Consider the following 14,694-nt stretch of genomic DNA (forward strand, 5'->3'; position numbering starts at 1 on the left):
GCAGTTGGATATTAGAACCTGGAAGGCAGAAGATAGGTCTGGATTTATATCTGTAGATATAAATGTGGGAGTTGCCGGAATATTACAGGTTTTTTTAAAGTAGTAAAAGTGGATGAGATTATAAGATTGTGTAATTTATCACCGTGAAGGTCATTGGTGACTTTCCTAAGAGCGTTGAAAATTGAATTAGAATGAATAAGAAAAGGAACAGGAGAGGGGATTGCGAGTAGCTGGTATAGACCAGAATGTCTCAGACTTCCATTTCACATTTACACGTCAGAAGGATATCTTGGTAAAATGCAGATTCTGGGTTTAGTATGCATAGGATGGGACTTAAAATTCTGCTTTTCAAACAAGACCCTTGGTGATGCTAATGTTGATGGATCAAGGGCCACACTGACTAGGAAAGGTATAGACAGCTTTTGCATAAAAGTTTGTTGTAAAAGGGAGCAGATAATAGGGTGCAGTATATGTTGCCATTAATTTAGGATGCTTAACTAGGTGTAGTGATAACATAGATCATTATAGATGGTATGTTTACAAAAGTAGAAAATCTGAAAGAATGTACATGCCAACTGTAAAATCAGTATGTTAGGTTGTCAAGACTTCTAAATCAGGGTCAGTGTACAAGCTTCAATTATATTTTTGTATACCAGTAACAAATACAGTAGACCCTTGAACACCATGAATTTGAACTGCACAGGCCCATTTATATGTGGATATTTTTTCAGTAAATATACACTGAATTACTACACCATCCTTAGTTGGTTGAATTTGGGGATGTGGAACCGTGGATACAAAGGGGTAACTAAAAAGTTTTACATAGGTTTTTGACTGAGCATAAGGGTCTGTGTCTGTCCCAACTCTGGGTTGTTCAAGAGTCAACAATAAAGAGCAAACAAAATTTAACAACATACGATCTATGATAGCATCAGAGATGACATAAATTAGGACTTTAGCAAAAAAATAAAATTACTATTGAGTACTTCTCTGGTAGTTCAGTGGCTAAGACTCCATACTTCCAATGTAAGGGGTCTGATTTCAATCCCTGGTCCCGGAATAAGATCCTGCATGCCTCAGTGAAGACCTGGCACAGCCAAATAAATAAATACAATCTCATAAAAAAAATTACTGTTGATTAATTATACCACATCAGTTTTATTCTTTTGCCTAATTTAATTTTTGATTGTTTTTATTATTTAAAACTGCTCAAAATGTTTTTATTATTTAAAAACTATACAAAATGTTTATAAATGTTTGTACTCATGTTGTTTATGAGTATATGTGCCCTCTTTTAATTTTTTATTAAAATTTTTTTTAATCCCCCATTTAATGTAAACAGAAATTTTACATGCCTTCCCCTACTTTGGGCTTCCCTGGTGGCTCAGAGGGTTAAGCATCTGCCTGCAATGCAGGAGAGTGGGGTTCGATCCCTGGGTTGGGAAGATCCCCTGGAGAAGGAAATGGCACCCCACTCCGGTATTCTTGCCTGGAGAATCCCATGGACAGAGGAGCCTAGTGGGCTACAGTCCAGGGGTCACAAAGAGTCGGACACGACTGAGCGACTTCACTTTCCCTTAATTTGCATTTTTTCCTACTTTGCATTTTTTACTCACATCCTGGAAATAGATTTATACAGTTGACTCTTGAACAGTTTGAGGATTAGGGGAACTGACCCTTTGCGTAGTGGAAAGTCTGAATATAATTTATAGCTGGCCCTTTGTTATCTGTGGTTCTTCCATATTTGCAGTTCTACATTCTCAGATTTAACTCTCAGTGGATAGTATGGTTCTGTGTATTTACTACTGAAAAAAAAAAAAAACACGTGTAAGTGAACGCATGCAGTTCAAAACCTGTGTTGTTTAAGGATCAATTGTATATTACTCCACTGTGTGGATATACTGTATTTTATTCAGCTAGTTCAGCAGATGATCATCTGAATTATTTCTAATCTTTTATTACTGTAAAAATACTTAACTGAATAGACTTGTGCCTATATTTTGCTTTTTGGTTTTGTTGGCCCAGTGATCTTTGGGATGGATTCCTAATAGTGTGTTTGCTGGATTAAAGAGAAAATACATATTTAATTTTGTTATATACTGTCACATTCCCTTGCGTTGGGGTTGCACCATTTTCCATTCCCATCAGCAATTATGAAAGTGCCTACTTTACCCACAGTCTCCTCAACAGAATACATTGTCAGACTGCTTTGCTGATTTATTAGGGTGGAAATGGCATCTCAGATAGTTTCTATTTGACAATTAATGTTTTTTTAAAACTTAAATTTACAGAAGTACATGGTTATGGAAAACAAATTAACAGTATTTAAGTGCATAAAGTGAAAATGCTCCCAAAGTATCCCTGTATTCTTATTATTGTGTATAATACTGTTAAGTTTGCTGTGACACACAGAGACAAATACGTGTGTATACACATACACATGTAGATGTTTGTTTTTAAAAATGAGAATGCCTGCCATTAACTCAGCTGTCTTCACTAGCAGGGAGAACTGGGTAACTGGGGTAGGAGAGACACATATGTTCAGTTCAGTTCAGTCGCACAGTCGTGTCCTACTCTTTGCGACCCCATGAACCAGAGCACGCCAGCCCTCCCTGTCCATCACCAACTCCTGGAGTCCATCCAAACTCATGTCCATCAAGTCGGTGATGCCATCCAAGCATCTTTTCCTGTCATCCCCTTCTCCTCCTGCCCTCAATCTTTCCCAGCATCAGGGTCTTTTCAAATGTGTCAGCTCTCCACATCAGGTGCCAAAGGATTGGAGTTTCAGCTTCAACCTCAGTCCTTCCAATGAACACCCAGGACTGATCTCCTTTAGGATGACTGGTGGGATCTCCTTGCAGTCCAAGGGACTCTCAAGAGTCTTCTCCAACACCACAGTTCAAAAGCATCAATTCTTTGGTGCTCAGCTTTCTTTATAGTCCAGCTCTCACATCCAACACATGTTACTGTGTACCTATTTTTGCTTTCTGAATTTTGTAATGTATGATGTATAACCTATTTAAAAAAGATTTTTAAAAAATTACTGAGGACAAATACAAGTGTTAGGGGCACTCAGGTACCCTCAGAATTGAGATTATTGTGGGGTAGGAATATTTTCATATAATTGAGTTTTTGAAATTAATGTTAATAAACACATTTGAGGAAATATCTTTAAAATGTTGTTAGTAGTGTTGAGAAATAATTTGCTTTTCTGGTTTTACCACATGGACCCAAGTACTAGCATCACATTGTTTCTTGTTCTTTTCATGCAGAGGATACATGGTAATGGGCGACTCTTTCAACACTTCTTTATTCAAGCAGACCTTTCAAAGAGTTTTTACCAAAGATATGCATGGGCAGTTTAAAATGGGCTTTGGTGGTACATTAGAAATAAAGGTAAGAGCTAAAGCTTGACATGTGTGGTATGTTACCAAGAGAGAAATTTGTAGGCTTGATCATAATTTTAAAATACCATCAGTCAACTTCAATATATACTTTAAAAATAGTGGTTATTTTATATTGAAACTTGGAGTTAGAGATTTTATTTACCGTAATACTGTTCATTATGAAACATATAATGAAATTTTACTTGAGTATCCATAGATAATTGTTAAAACAAGAAAAAATCATGTAAATAAAATTTCCTTTGACTCCATTTTTTGTTTATATAGGGTTTAACTTTTTAAGGCTAGATATACCTTGTTTTATTGTGCTTTGCAGGTACTATGTTTTTTACAAGTTGAGGATTTGTGGCAACCCTGTGTGGAGCAAGTCTGTTAGCACCATTTTTCCACCAGCATTTGCTTATTTTATGTCTCTGTCACATTTTGGTTATTCTCACAATATTTGAAACCTTTTCATTATTATTGCATTTGTCATCTGTGATTTTTGATGTTACCATTAATACCATAATTGTTTTGGGCCACCATGGACCATGCCCATTTAAGACAGTGAACTTAATCAGCAAGTGTATATGTTCTGATTACTCCATCTGTCTCTCTCCCTCTTCTCAGGCCTTCCCATTCCCTGAGACACAATAATATTTTAAATGAGGTCAATTAATTACCATACAGTGGCCTTTAAAGTGTTCAAGTGAAAGAAAGAGTCCCACATCTCTCACTTTAAATCAAAAGCTTACTGAGGAAGCATGTCAAAAGCCAAGACAGGCCAAAAGCTAGGCTTCTTGGCACCAAACATTTAGCCAAGTTATGAAGGCAAAGGAAAAGTTCTTGAAGGAAATTAAAAGTACATGAATGATAGCAAAAAGAAAGTGAAATAGCCTGATTGTGGATATTTTTAGTGTCCTGGGTAGAGGATAAAACCTGCTATAACATTCCCTTGGGCCAGATCCTAACCTCGAGCAGGCCCTAACTCTCTTCAATTCTTGGAAGGCTGAGAGAGGTGAGGAAGGTGCAGAGGAAAAATCTGAAGCTAGCACAGAGTTGGTTCATAAGGTTTAAGGAAAGTATGAAAGTGCAAGGGAAGCAGCAAGTGGTGATGTAGAAGCTGCAGGAAAATTATCCAGAAGATCTAGCTAAGATAGTTGATGCTGCTGCTGCTGCTAAGTCACTTCAGTCGTGTCCGACTCTGTGTGACCCCATAGACGGCAGCCCACCAGGCTCCCCTATCCCTGGGATTCTCCAGGCAAGAACACTGGAGTGGGTTGCCATTGCCTTCTCCAATGCATGAAAGTGAAAAGTGAAAGGGAAGTCAGTCATGTCCGACTCTTTGCGACCCCATGGACCGCAGCCTACCAGGCTTCTCTGTCCATGGGATTTTCCAGGCAAGAGTACTGGAGTGGGGTGCCATCGCCTTCTCCGAGATAGTTGATGAAGGTAGCTAATTAAAACAAGTTTTCAATGTAGATGAAATGGTATTCTACAGGAAGAAAATGCCATTGAGAACTTTCATAGCTGGAGAGAAGTCAGTATCTGGCTTCAAAGGACAGTCTTGACTCTCTTGTTAGGAGCTAATGCAGTTGGTGACTTTAAGTTGAATTAAGATTCATATACCATTTCTGAAAATCCTTGGACCCTTAAGAATCTTCTCTCCATGCTCTTTAAGTGGAACAGCATAGCCTGGATGATAGCATATCTGTTTATCACGTTTACTGAATATTTTGAACCCACTGTTGAGACCTACTGCTCAGAAAAAAAAGATTCTCTTTTAAATACTACTGCTCACTGAAAATGCACCTGGTACTCCAAGAGCTCTGATATAGATGGACAGTGAGATTCATGTTGTACTCATGCCTGCTAACCCAGTGTCTGTTATACAGCCCATGGATCAAGGAGTAATTTCAACTTTCAAGTCATATTTTTTAAGAAATATGTTTCATAAGGTCATGGCTGCCATTCATTTGATGAATCTTGGCAGAGAATTCACCATTCTAGATGCCATTAAGAACATAATGTGATTTGTGGAAAGAGGTAAAAAATATCAGCCTTAACAGGCATTTGAAAGAAGTTTCAAGCCTCATGGGTCTCTGAGGGGTTCAAGACTTCAGTGGAGGAAGTACTTATAGATATAGTGGAAACAACTAGGGAACTAGAATTAGAAGTGGGGAATTAGAGCCAACTAGAATCAGAGCCTGGGGACTTCTCTGGTTGTCCAGTGGCTGAGACTGTGCTCCCAATGCAGGGGGCCTAGGTTCCATCCCTGGTCAAGGAACTAGATCCCACATGCCACAAATAGGAGTTCATATGTTGCAACTGAAAGAAGCCACGTGCCACAACTAAAAGATCCTGCACGCTGCAGTAAAGATTAAAGATCCTGTGGGCTGCAACTAGGACCTGGCACAGCGAAATAAATAAATACTTAAAATGAAGCCTGAAGATGTGACTGAATTGCCACAGTCTCATGATGAAACTTGAATGGAGAGGAGTTTCTTCTTCAGAATGAGCAAAGAAAGTGGGGTTTCTTGAAATAGAATCTACTGGTGAAAATACTGTATAGATTGTTGAAATGACCACAAAGGATTTAAAGTATTATATAAACTTAGTTGATGAAGCAGTGACACAGTTTGAGAGGACTCACTCCAATTTTGAAAGCGGTTCAATTAATGGGTAAAATGCTGTCCAACAGTGTTGCATTCTACAGAGAAATTGCTTGTGAAAAGAAGAGTCATTTGATGCAGCAAACTTCATTGTTGTCTTATTTTAAGAAATTGCCTCATGTATCCAGAAATTTCTCATTCAAAGAGATGCTAATGTGGAGCCCATCAATATGGAGGGCTGACTGTATATTCTTATTTTGCAGACCTCAAGGGAAATAAAGATTTCAGGAGCTATTGGACCCTGTGTGTCTCTCAATTCCAAAGGACCCTGTGTGTCTGAAAATGTAAGTCATGACCTTTTTTTCTAAAAAGAAAATCATTAATTCTCAGGGCAGATCCAATAGAGACCTGGGGTGGCAGTATGTAGCATTCCTTTCAAAATGACTGTGTGGGTGCTTTTCAGTAGAACGTGCTTCAGCTTCCATTGGTGTACCTCTGTTTGTGGTTGTTCTTTCCACATACTACTTTTCCCATCCGTCCCTAAATTAGAACTTTTGCACTGTCACTAGTCTTCTATTTTTCATGCCTAAGTTATTCCTTACCCCATTGTGCCTGGGGGGAAAAAAGCAACTATTATGATTTGGAAAGTGGGAGATTTCTGAAAGTCAAAATTAATCCCCCCATTTTTTTCATTAGAGATTCCATTGGAGTAATTAAATGAAAGATTTTGAAAGTGAAAGTCACTCAGTTGTGTCTGACTCTTTGCGACCCCAGGCACTATACAGTCCCTGGAATTCTCCAGGCCAGAATACTGGAGTGGGTAGCCTTTCCCTTCTCCAGGGGATCTTCCCAACTCAGGGTTCTAACTCAGATCTCCCATATTGCAGGCAAATTCTTTACCAGCTAAGCCACAAGCTGAATTAATTCCTTTCTTTACTATTATTCTATCTAGGAGATGTATAATGTGCTTTGAAATGGTAGAATCATATAGCTGTGAAGAAAATGATGCGATAAAATACAAAGTGTGCAATCATCTTTGAAATGACACTTTAAAAATTAATTAAGCAGTTTGCCTGGTAAAAATTTATATCTAAGATGTTTTCTTGGAAATTAGACTGCTTAAATTACACAGACACAGTTCTGATCCAAAGAACCTGTATTCATGTATGTGTATGTTAAATCACTATCTCTTTAAGTGGATTAAATCATTGGATAGAAGGATAATGTTAGTTGTAATTACTTCATTAAATTGAGTATACTTTTAATGTCTACAATATGAGGAACTTATGCTAATACTTTTACAATTTATTTAGCAAGGATTTGAATTAATTTTATTTGTGTGAAAACTGCTTAATTTTATTTCATGGCATGTTTATATGATCTTAAAAAATCATAGACATTTGACATTTATTGAATTAGTTTGAAACCTGAAGTAAATTTTTCTCACTGGTATTTTTTTCTACGTTTCCACCTTTATATATATATGCATATATATCTCTGTGTGTGTGTGTGTGTGTGTATAAATAGGTAAGTGTTAGTCACTTAGTCATGCCCGACTCTTTGCGACCCCATGGACTGCAGCACACCAGGCTCCTGTGTCCATGAGATTTTCCAGGCAAGGATACTGGAGTGTGTTGCCATTTCCTTCTCCAGGGGATCTTCCCAACCCAGTGATCGAACCCTGGTCTCCTGCACTGCAGGTAGATTCTTTACCAACTAAGCTACAAAGGAAGCCGGTATATATATATATAGTGGTAAATTGAAGAAGGCAATGGCAACCCACTCCAGTACTCTTGCCTGGAAATTCCCATGGGTGGAGGAGCCTGGTAGGCTGCAGTCCATGGGGTCGCTAAGAGTCGGACAGGACTGAGCAACTTCACTTTCACTTTTCACTTTCACGCATTGGAGAAGGCATTGGCAACCCACTCCAGTGTTCTTGCCTGGAGAATCCCAGGGATGGAGGAGCCTGGTGGGCTGCCATCTATGGGGTCGCACAGAGTTGGACACGACTGAAGTGACTTAGCAGCAGCAGCAGCAGTGGTAAATTCCCACCCCAGTACTCTTCCCTGGAGAATCCCATGGACAGAGGAGTCTGGCAGGCTACAGTCCATGGGGTCGCAAGAGTCGGACACGACTTATTGACTAAACCACCACCACCACCACCAGAGATAAATTATATTCTCTAGCTTTCAAATATGCTGTTTGATTTTTACAGGAGATAGGAACAGGTGGCACTTGTCAGTGGAAGATATGTGGCCTCAGTCCCACTACAACCTTAGCCATATATTTTGAAGTTGTCAATCAGGTATGACTTTTATATTTGAATATTGAAGTGTATATTTGAAAACATAATTTAGGCCATGAGTATTTCCAGAGCTATGACCAAAAGATTATTCTGTTTTGAAATTTTTCTTTGTCATTTTCTATTTCTCAAGGCTACACTCCTTGTTGAGAGGACATACTGTATAATAAGAGACGTCAGGGAGAGCTGCAAATACCCAACCTTGGGGAACCCAGCTTTTAGTCTTTTGTTTTAAAACTGTAGCATAAATAAAATCTTAAATTCTTTTCTAGTTATGCATTTTTGTAGGTAGGTATCTAGTTCCTCCTAGGTGTCGCAAGGTATATACTGATATTTATAGAAAAAGATTGGAAGGTAAAAGATGTCAATATTTGGAAAGATATTTTGTTCTGCTGCAGGAGAACATTATCATATTAAAGAATGATATAACATATAAATATTGATTACCAGTAGTTATTGGGCATATAATGAACTATGAAGTATTAGTAGTGAGCCTGCCTAAAATAGATGCAGTGTTTTTTTTTTTAACTATTAAAATTTGTGAAAAAGATAGTGGTTCTTATTGACAGACAGTAACAACAACCACAAAGCAAGAATGTCTGTTGTCAAAGGGCATGAAGAAAGTTTCCCTTTTGACCGTCTTGTTTCTTTCTGAGGATTATTATCATATATTACTGTTGGTCTCTTCTCATTAATGGTTTTCTGTTGGTCATCTGTTCATCATGTGATTATTTTCCTAAAATCTCTGTTTTCATCTTATGTACCTAGGGGAGGAGAACTTAGCTCAAGTTCTCTTTCTTTTATTGAATTGTAGTGAATTTAAAATGTTGTGTTAGTTTCAGGTGTACAGCAAAGTTATACATGTATATTTTTCTATTCTTTTTCAGATTCTTTTCCCTTATAGGTTATTTCAAAATATTGAGTATAGTTCCCTGTGCTATACAGTAGGTCCTTGTTGGTTATCTGTTTTATATATAGTAGTCTGTCTATGTTATTCCCCAAATCCTAATCCCCCACCCCCACCTTCCCCTTTGGTAACCATAAATTTGTTTTCTATGTCTGTGAATTTATTTCTGTTTTGTAAATAAGTTCATTTGTATCTTTTTTTTAGATTCTACATATAAATGATATCATATGATATACATGTTTCTCTGCCTCTCTTACTCAGTATGGTTATATCTCAGTCCATCCATATTGCTTTAAAGGCATTATTTCATTCTTTTTTATGTTAGTTCCATTTCTTTTTATCCAGTTACTGTTAGGCAGAATTGCCTCACATATGCTTTTTTTTTATCTTTTAATTTCTTTATCCTTCTCCCTTCATTTTGCTTTTTCATGTTTCTCCGAATTGTATATTACTTGAAATTGGTTTACTGGCTTGACTCAATCCCCTCTTATCCTTCATAATTTTTCTCCTCTCCCCAATATATTTCTCTTTCATGTGGCAAATCACCATTGTTCTGTATGCCCTTGAAATAAGCATCCTTCTGATAGATTTTAGAATGAATTGTTAGTGCTAGGATATGCAATCCATGAGTATATGACAACATTGTAATAGACTTTGCTTAGATTCTGCTCTTTTATTTTTATGCAGCATAATGCTCCAATTCCTCAAGGAGGGCGTGGTGCAATCCAGTTTGTGACTCAGTATCAGCATTCAAGTGGGCAGAGACGTATACGAGTGACCACCATTGCTAGGAAGTAAGTTGTATTTGTTAGAGATTTAATCTATGTGTCATGCTCCCAAAACTGGCTTCCTATTTTGAATGACATTTTGGAATGAAGTTAGTCTGGAAAGGATTCTTAGATGAGGTGAGTCTAGATGTGAACAGGCTTTTGGTCTATTTTTGTTTGTCTTGGACTTGATTGTCTGGCTAGGAAGTGTTGGTCAGTATAAACTTAACCTGATCTAGGTATGGTTTAGAAAATGCACACTGAAGGAAATAGCTCTCCTTTTATTGAAATGTGTTTAAATTCCAGCTTCATTTCTGAAAACATGAGACTATTTTGGTGAGTGATGGACACAGCCTAATGTTTCAACAGAGTGTTGTGTTAGATGGCCTGTTAAATAGTAGAGGGCAATATGTAGAGAGATGAGATATATTGTCCTGCTATAACTTTGCTCTGACTTAAAATCTTGAATGAATGTTAAGGGAATATATTATTCTTTTGAAGAAAATGTGCCAATTGAGCTTTCCTTTATGTTTGTTCAGATTTCATACTACAAATTTTGAAGTATTGATTCTTGGCAAATAGGTCAATTTATTTATGCCCCCTCAACATATACACTGGAGAAGGAAATGGCAACCCACACCAGTGTTCTTGCCTGGAGAATCCCAGGGACAGAGGACCCTGGTGGACTGCTGTCTATGGGGGTGCACAGAGTTGGACACGACTGAAGTGACTTAGCAACATGTACACATCCCACCCCCACATGCATGTATAACTTAATTTGGAATTCAAAATATTTGCTTAAGGAAACAACTGAGCATGTCAAATTGAGGGATACTTTACAAAGCCATTGGCTTAGACACAACAAAAATGTCTTAGAAGGCAAAGAAACTGTTAGTAACTTGTCCAAATTAAAGGAGACGAAAGAGACGTTACAACTAAAGCCAGTATGCAATCCTGGATAAAATCCTGTCCGGAAAATTTTTGCTATAGGGACATTGTTGAGACAATTGGGGCAATTTGAATTTGATCTACATATCGGATAATAATATTTTATCTTTTTTTTTCCTTTAACCACGGACTTTACTGTTTGAATATTTGCAACTATTATTCTATAGTCAAATTTTAATTTCTTACAAAAGTCTGTATTCCATATTGCTAGGTCACTTCACTTTCCATTTTATGCCAAATATCCATCAAGAAATTCCCCAAATCCCAGTCTCCAGATTGTATGGTGGTGGTGGTGTTCATTTGCTAAGTTGTGTCCGACTCTTGGTGATGCCACGGACTATAGCCTGCCTGGTTCTTCTGTCCATGAGATTTCCCAGACAAGAATACTGAAGTTATATCAGTGTTTAATTTCATTAATTTTGTAACTGGAGCTGTATAAGGGAACTTTTTTATTCTTAGGAGATACACACTGAGGTGTTTAAGGAGAAGGTGATGTATCTGTCTTTAATTTACTCTCACAAAGTTTGGTAAAAGAAAAAGTGTGTGTGTATGAAGGAAGAGAGAATGGCAAAACAGAATGTTACAGTGATAACAATTGTTTAATCTAGGTGATGAATATATAGATCATTCTACTCATTGCTTTTATGTTTGAAATACTCTTAAAATGAAAAGTTTTATTTTTTTATTTTTTTTTTAATTTTATTTTTTTACTTTACAATACTGTATTGGTTTTGCCATACATAAAGAGGTTAATCTTTCAAGAGAAAGGGAACTTTTGTTGTAAGAAATTTTTCATGGATTTATAGATCTTCAAATTTTTTTTGCTTCTAATTTTTGAGGCTATTTGTAGAGAGATACCATATGTGTTTTGATGCCATTTATATCATTGTGCCTCACCAAAGCACCTGCTTCTTCAAATTAACTTATCCTGGCCATTTTCAATAATCGAGTCTTATTTTTTTCCCTTTATTTATTAGAAATATGACTTTAGGGGGCTGAGGCAAGTGCATTTGTTAAGTGAATAAACCATATGAAAGTAAAGGACTTAAGTTCCTGAGATACAGTCAAGTTATCCTGTGTTGTATAGAGAAAATAACTTTGATCTGGAAAGTTTGGTTTGAAACTACTGGTAAGAATCATAGTGAAAGAGTATTGAAAATACGGAAGACAGATTTTGCCATGTGAACAAACCCTTTAAACTTTAGGAATAAAATTTTAAATTTATGGTTAAATAACTTTTAAGTAGTAAATTTGTATGTGTTTGCTTGCTAATATATTTTTCACTGCTGAGCCGTTTTGTTTTCAGGAGAAAAATGTTTCAGCAAGTGAATATCACGGTCGTACAAGTTGGGGAAATTCCCATTTAAAACAACTTTGCTTTTGAGAATTCCTTGGTGTTCTAGTGGTCCTAACCATTGGTACTTCAACTGCTGTGGGCCCTGGTTCACTCCCTGGTTGGGGAACTAAGATTCTGCAAGCCCTGCTGCGTGGCCAAAAAAGCAACAGCTTTGTTTTTAGTTCTATGATATTTTTTTAGTTAAAAAGTAATTAAATTAAACTATTAGTATAATCACTAAGTATTTAAATTGCACTAAAAATAACCTTTAAAATTACCAGTTCTTATTCCTTTATTCATTCTCATTGTTTTCTGCTTCTCAGTATTTCATTACACTGAGATAATGGCTATAAGTCACCCGGAAAATATTAAACAATTATTTGTCTACTTGAAAAAAAATTAAAAGCAGAGGGAGAAAGGAGAAGAATTTGAGTGCTGCTGCCTGAGTTTTCTTGGGATCCCTTCTTAGAGCTCTGAGTCATGTAAAAGTGGTTCAGCTTTTCATGAAGCTATAAGTATTGCCAGAATTACTTTAGCAACAGGATCAGCTGAAGTATTAAAAAACTCTGCCTGTGAAATGTTAGACAAACAAACAAAAGCTATTGCTGGGTCTCCTTGTTATCAGCTTAACTGGATTAAATTTATAGAATAGGTGAGTTTAATAAATTGTGCTATTTTATATATAATAGCAAATGAATCACTTAGACTACAATTTTACTTATTATTTTTGATTGGTTTTAGTGTCATATGGAGAGAAAAGAATACATAATAATTTTAATTAGGTAATTTTTATTACTAATAATTTAATTAAAGACCAATGAGAAAAAATTCTGATACTTTATTCATTTTCCAGTTTAGGAAATTATAATTGTTTAGTCTGGGAGAAAATTTTATTTTTTGTGTTTCCATTTTTCTGTTTTTATAAGATTGAAGATTTTATAAGATTGAAGAAATGAATTTTTAAAGTCTGATGTGCCAACCCATGCCAGTTCAGTTCAGTTGCTCAGTCATGTCTGACTCTTTGCGACCCCATGGACTTCCAACTCTTTGCGAACCCATGGATTGCAGCACGCCAGGCCTCCCTGTCCATCACCAACCCCCGGAGTTTACTCAGATTCATGTCCATTCAGTCGGTGATGCCATCCAACCATCGCATCCTCTTTTGTTCCCTTTTCCTCCTGCTTTTAATCTTTCCCAGCATCAGGGTCTTTTCAGATGAGTCACTTCTTTGCATCAGGTGGCCAAAGTATTGGAGTTTCAGCTTCAACATCAGTCCTTCCAGTGAATATTCAGGACTGATTTCCTTTAGGATGGACTGGTTGGATCTCCTTGAAGTCCAAAGGACTCTCAAGAGTCTTTTCCAACACCACAGTTCAAAAGCATCAATTCATCGGCGTTCAGTGTTCTTTATAGTCCAACTCTCATATCCATACATGACTACTGGAAGAACCATAGCTTTGACTAGACAGACCTCTGTTGGCAAAGTAATGTCTCTGCTTTTTGATATGCTATCTAGGTTGGTCATAAGTTTTCTTCCAAGGAGTAAGCGTCTTTTAATTTCATGGCTGCCGTCATCATCTGCAGTGATTTTGAAGCCCCCCAAAATCAAGTCTGTCACTGTTTCCACTGTTTCTTCATCTATTTGCCATGAAGTGATGGGACCAGATGCCATGATCTTCATTTTCTGAATATTGAGCTTTAAGCCAACTTTTTCACTCTCCTCTTTCACTTTCGTCAGGAGGCTCTTTAATTCTTCACTTTCTGCCATAAGGGTGGTGTCATCTGCATATCTGAGGTTATTGATATTTCTCCCAGCAATCTTGATTCCAGCTTGTGTTTCTTGAGTCCAGCGTTTCTCATGATGTATTCTGCATGTAAGTTAAATAAGCACGGTGCCAATATAAAGCCTTGATGTACTCCTTTCCCGACTTGGAACCAATCTGTTGTTCCATGTCCAGTTCTAACTGTTGAATTTTCCATAGTTTGTTGTCATACCAACCCGTGTATCTGTGTGCATACGTACACACATACCTGTGCTGTTATTTTTATGTGTAACGATCTTAATGTTTTAAGGAATGTGTGTGGAAATCTACTGCTTCTGTGGGCACTAGTGGTCAAGAACTTGCCTGCTAGTGCAAGAGCGGTAAGGGACACAAGTTTCATCCATGGGTCAGGAACATCCCCAGGAGGAGGGCATTGCAACTCACTCCAGTATTCTTTCCTGGAGAACCCCATGGACAGAGAAGCCTGGCAGGCTGCTGTCCATGGGGTCACAAAGAGTTGGACAGGACTGAAGCACCTAGGCACATGTGGTTATTTTAGAGGATTTTATTAGGTTTGGATGTTTTTTTCTGAAGAACTGTGAGTACTATACTGAAACTACTATTAGTAATTTTTTAAACCTAATTTTTCTATGTAATATTGGAATTTTGAAATGTT

At 37.2% G+C, this 14,694-nt stretch overlaps 1 protein-coding gene across 1 annotated transcript in view; it reads left to right on the top strand.

Moving 5' to 3' along the window:
- The window catches only part of SEC23A (SEC23 homolog A, COPII coat complex component), a 58,859-nt gene that overhangs the window by 19,440 nt on the left and 24,725 nt on the right, over window positions 1-14,694 (top strand). Inside the window, exons 10-13 of the mRNA XM_040256727.1 lie at window positions 3,273-3,396; window positions 6,259-6,339; window positions 8,211-8,300; window positions 9,892-9,998. Of these exons, the coding sequence (XP_040112661.1) occupies window positions 3,273-3,396; window positions 6,259-6,339; window positions 8,211-8,300; window positions 9,892-9,998 (402 nt within the window). The remainder of the gene's footprint in view (window positions 1-3,272; window positions 3,397-6,258; window positions 6,340-8,210; window positions 8,301-9,891; window positions 9,999-14,694) is intronic.

This window comes from Oryx dammah, unplaced genomic scaffold, assembly GCF_014754425.2.
Source record: "Oryx dammah isolate SB20612 unplaced genomic scaffold, SCBI_Odam_1.1 HiC_scaffold_16, whole genome shotgun sequence".
Classification (NCBI taxonomy): Eukaryota; Metazoa; Chordata; class Mammalia; order Artiodactyla; family Bovidae; genus Oryx; species Oryx dammah.